Source organism: Camelina sativa, chromosome 7, assembly GCF_000633955.1.
Source record: "Camelina sativa cultivar DH55 chromosome 7, Cs, whole genome shotgun sequence".
In the NCBI taxonomy this organism is placed as follows: Eukaryota; Viridiplantae; Streptophyta; class Magnoliopsida; order Brassicales; family Brassicaceae; genus Camelina; species Camelina sativa.
This window is the reverse complement of record NC_025691.1, coordinates 16,476,761-16,481,673: the sequence shown is the minus strand read 5'-3', so window position 1 is coordinate 16,481,673 and position 4,913 is coordinate 16,476,761. Positions and strand designations below refer to the sequence as shown.

The 4,913-nt window shown below is 34.4% G+C and overlaps 1 protein-coding gene across 1 annotated transcript; it reads left to right on the top strand.

The window, feature by feature from the left end:
- On the top strand, window positions 294-4,483 carry LOC104704680 (LEAF RUST 10 DISEASE-RESISTANCE LOCUS RECEPTOR-LIKE PROTEIN KINASE-like 2.1). Its single transcript, XM_010420726.1, has 2 exons — window positions 294-745; window positions 4,165-4,483. The coding sequence occupies exons 1-2, from the start codon at window positions 294-296 to the stop codon at window positions 4,481-4,483; spliced, it is 771 nt and encodes a 256-aa protein (XP_010419028.1).

Genomic DNA, 4,913 nt, shown 5'->3' with positions numbered 1-4,913 from the left:
TCTGAATTACGATGGTCCCACTAAAATGATGAATTTGACCGTTTTCCTGGCAATGTTGACGCCAAGAAAGCCATTGAAATTCTCTGTATTTTTTACCATGCCTCAGTCTGGTGTGTTTGCATACTGACAAGCTATACTTTCTTGAAGGCTCTCTAGATAATCAAGCCTTAACCAGAAAGATTCTCATAGGTTTGATACTTACCCAAAAAATTCTTGAGATTTCTTGATAGAAAGTAACTAATGGAAACCTATGTTCTGTTTTCTTAGTTGTGGGTTTGATAGTAAGTATACTCATGGTCTTGGGGGTCTTAGCGTTTTTCATAAAAAAGAGGAAAACATCAAATACAAGAAAGAAGCTTCAGGTTCTTATTCCTCTGAAACATTATCATTACACTGAAGTGAAGAGGTTTACAGAGTCATTTGCATGCGTAGTAGGGAGAGGAGGATTTGGAACTGTTTACAAAGGAAACCTTCCTGATGGTCGTAAGATCGCGGTGAAGGTTTTAAAGGACTCCAAGAGCAATGGTGAAGACTTCATCAATGAAGTTTCCAGTATGAGCCAAACATCTCATGTTAACATTGTTTCTTTGATTGGATTCTGCTATGAAGGATCCAAAATAATGATTGTTTATGAATTTCTAAAGAATGGGTCTTTGGATCAGTTTATCTCAATGAACGCTGCATCCACTGCTGAATGGAGAATGAGGTTTTACAAGATTGCACTAGGAGTTGCTCGTGGTATAGAGTACTTGCACTATGGCTGCAAAATAAGGATTGAGCATGACATTAAACCTCAAAACGTGTTTTTGGATTGCAAACACCAAACTACAAAGCATGTAACTTAAATTATATTTTTAAAGCTTAACATCTTGTGTTTAGAGTTAATCTCTCAATTCTCTAGAGATAGTAGGAAATAGGAAAATATGTTGCAGGTAAGGAAGGCCAAGAATAGACAAGACTGTGGTTGGAGTTTATATCTAAGAAAGTGGAGAAAGAAGATGCGGCGGTATGCTCTTTTAACAAAACAAACTCTCGTTAAATTATGCCTTTGATGGGAATATATGGTAGAGTCTCCCACAAGTCAAATGTATTTAGCTATGGAATGTTGGTCTTTGAGATGATTGGTGCAAGAGATAAAGAAAGACCTCATCAAAACTCTGCATTAGACACAAGCTCAATGTACTTTCCTGAATAATATACATGGACCTTGAGAAGGGAGACCATGGAATCCTTATCGAGAATGAAATCAACTACTAAGAAATGAGGAGATAATAAAGAAGATGGCATTGGTGAGTTTATGGTGTATTTAGTCTTCACCATTAGATCGACCAGCGATGAACAGAGTTATAGAGATGATGGAAGGAAACCTAGATGCTCTTGAAGTCCTTCCTAGGCCAGTTTTGTAAATTCCTACATGGCCTCTTCAAGAACCGTCAGTCTTATGATAGGATATTTCGTTTTACACAAAAGTATGATCCACGATTTGTTGCATAAATAAAGGAGAAAATAGCAGCACCCACACCCACTTTTCTAACATTTAATAACAAATACACCCATTTTTTGCTATTACTATACTTTTACCCTATAAAATAACATTTTGCCCCCTAAACTTACTAAATTATCTCCAACTTTCTTTCACTACATGTATCATTTTCTTTCTTCATTTTCTCTTCTACTTTATTTTCTTAAACTTCATTTTTTGTTCTCAATCAAACAATAAAATATTCTTCTTTCTCATTTGCTTTTTTGTTCTTTCATCTTTTTTTCTTTTTTTTTTCAAAACCTCACTTTTTCTTAGTTTTCTTTTTAAAAAATTCAAAACAACAAACAAAAAACCGTCTGAAGGTAAAAACTCAATAATTTTTAAGAAAAACTGGATTGCAAAAAAAAAAATTGAACAACATGGTTTTAAAAGAAAACCTAGAATTCGTATACTCACTACCACTCCCTTGAAATTAATTTTTAAAACGACATTTAACATAAAACCTAAAAAATTTTGGGATAACTTGGACCACGAACAGGAGACACCAGCGGCCAAGAGCAGCGGTCAAGGCCATCGACCAAGAGTCGGCCGATTGAACTCTCCACTCCACGGACAGGAGCTACCAGCGGCCACCACCATCGGCCAAGTCATGGCCGATGGAGCCAAGCGGCCTCACCAATCGGCCAAGACCATCCCGCAGCCGCCTTAGTCCAACCTTGTTTTAGCTTTGACACGGGTTTGACCCGGCCTGTTTTGGGTTGACCCGGGTTCCCTTCTATTTTTCTATAAATATGTTAACCCTATTAAGGGGAGACTGATCTTTTGATTAGCTTTTGTTTATCTCTTGTTTATCAGCTTTTAGGGTTCTTAAACTTTCTTACTCTTGGTTTGTTGGATGATTGAGTACTTCTAAGTTTTTAATATCAAGTTCCTCTTTTATATTCTCTAATCTACAATCTCTAATTATGATTTCACAAAGATCAAACCCATTCCTTTGTGTGATCATAACTATGAGTGAGTAGATCCTTTAGAACTTTGGGCTTGGTAAATTAGGGAGATAGATGATTGATCTTTGATGTCTAGGGGTTTATTTATGTGATTCCTATCTTGTTTAGTGGTAATAATGCTAGATAGGCTTGATAATGCTTGAATCTAGACATTAGGAATTCCATGCCCATAAGGTGTTTGATGAAATTCCTGAACCAAACTATTCAAGAGCTTTGCATTCCTAGCCAATGGAAATTATTGATTAAGGTACTTAGTGGTATTTAGACTTGTTTATAATGCATGCTTACCTTGTGATTACCTTTGGAAATTGTTGATTATCACTTGATTAGCATAGGATCTCTATCATGGAAATGGATTGATTTGAATAAGTGTTCATAGCAATAGAATTTTTCTTGATTGTTGCTTAGACATCTAGGATTGATTAGCTATCTCCCAATCCCAAGTCATTAACCTTGCCCAAGGTTCAATTATTTAATCTTGATTTAAAGTCTGTTCTTAGTTGTGTCCTTGTTTGTTTTGAGTTTGCATTGCTTGAATTTGTTTTGTTTTCTTTCTTTGAATCAGTTTTTTAGTTAAGATTGTTACAATAAACTAATTCTTGTTTAAGTTTAAATTGAGCATCTTTGTGTATTTTTAGTGAGTTGATTAATGCAAATTGTGGATTGATAATTTAATTGAAGTAAAAAGTACTACATCACATAGCTACTCATCCACATGATTGATATCCAATGTTTTAAATAAATCAGTGTTGTCTTTTTTTTTTCCAACCATTTTGTGTGTATATGTTTTTGTTCCAACACAAAACATGATGCAACAAGCTCGTGTTGTCTATGGATTTGATTGTGTGGTTGTTGTATGATGGTTCTTTGGTCTGTGTACATTGGTATCCACAAAAAAATATCCACAAAACATACTTTTCTATCTAAAAAATTGCACTATAACCCCGATCAATAAACATGTTTCCATGTGGATCCGTTGTCATGGACACCAGAATTGATGGGTATTACTAAACTCTACACTATGAATCTTAAATCCTATATCCTGAACCCAAAACATAGACACATCATTCACATAAGCCCTAATACCTAAACCTTAAACCCTAAAACTTAAACCCTAAACCATAAGTCATTCATATTACTTCACATGCGGAAGACATCCACAAAACCACATCCAACCAACCACATTACATATTCAAATTATGAATTTAATAGTGTAATCAAGTAAGTATCCATAATTTACCATCCACTTATCAAAAACAAATGTTCAGCTAAAATTGGATAGTAAATAACTTATTCATCTAAAGTATAGCAAAGTGCATCGTAAAATGTATAAAAAATGTAATTATAATCTTTTGCAAAAAAATATACAAAATTTAATAATAACTAAATAAATGATAATAAAAATAAAAGAATGAGAGAAAAAGAGAGAGGAGTACATCATCCAATAAGAACAAAAAATTCACTTTTAAGATTATATGGACAAACAGACAAAATTCTTTTAGTTACATTATAATTACATCTTCTTTGTAGCCTTTGGATCTTCCTGAATAGTAAATATCTAAGAGTCACAAATAATTACCACAAAAGTAGCTTCTAATATCTTTAAAATAGAGACACAGGCAAAGTTGTCTAGATTCTAATATCTTGTGTGTCTCACAAGTCTGATGTATATAGCTATGGAATGTTAGTTCTTGGAATGATCGGTGCAACAAAGAAAAATAGAGTCGAAAAGGATGCTTCTAATGCAAGCTCGATTTACGATCCAGACGGGATCTATAAAGATATTAAGAATGGAAAGCAATGTAAGCTTCTTGGGGATGAACTAACCAAGGAACAAGAAGAAATAACAAAGAAGATGATCTTGGTAGCTCTGTGGTGTATTCAGTCGTCTCCGACAAATCGACCATCAATGAACAGAGTTGTTGAGATGATGGAAGGAACCTTGGATGCTCTTGAAGTCCCTCCTAAGCCTGTTTTGCATTTACGGGCATAACCTCTTCAAGATTCGTCTACGCTTTCCGAGGAAATTTCGGTTTAGATAGAGTATGATAAACAGAAAACGTCCATATTTATTGATAAATTTTCATATACTGTCTACATTCCATATTAACTATGGTGTATTTATGTTAATACAATTATACCAACTGCTCGAGGAGTTAAACACAACATGAGGTCAAGACATAAGTTTCATCTGCAAATAGCCTTGTTTTGTAATTGCTTTGTATTCAGTTGTATCACCAAACTACAAAGCATGTAACTTAAATTATATTTTTAAAGCTTAACATCTTGTGTTTAGAGTTAATCTCTCAATTCTCTAGAGATAGTAGGAAATAGGAAAATATGTTGCAGGTAAGGAAGGCCAAGAATAGACAAGACTGTGGTTGGAGTTTATATCTAAGAAAGTGGAGAAAGAAGATGCGGCG

Coding starts and splice junctions, on each gene's coding strand:
- LOC104704680 (XM_010420726.1), top strand. CDS start 294: ATGGTCTTGGGGGTCTTAGCGTTTTTCATAAAAAAGAGGAAAACATCA. Junction 746..4,164: donor GGAGTTGCTCGTGGTATAGA/GTACTTGCACTA, acceptor TGATGTATATAG/CTATGGAATGTTAGTTCTTG.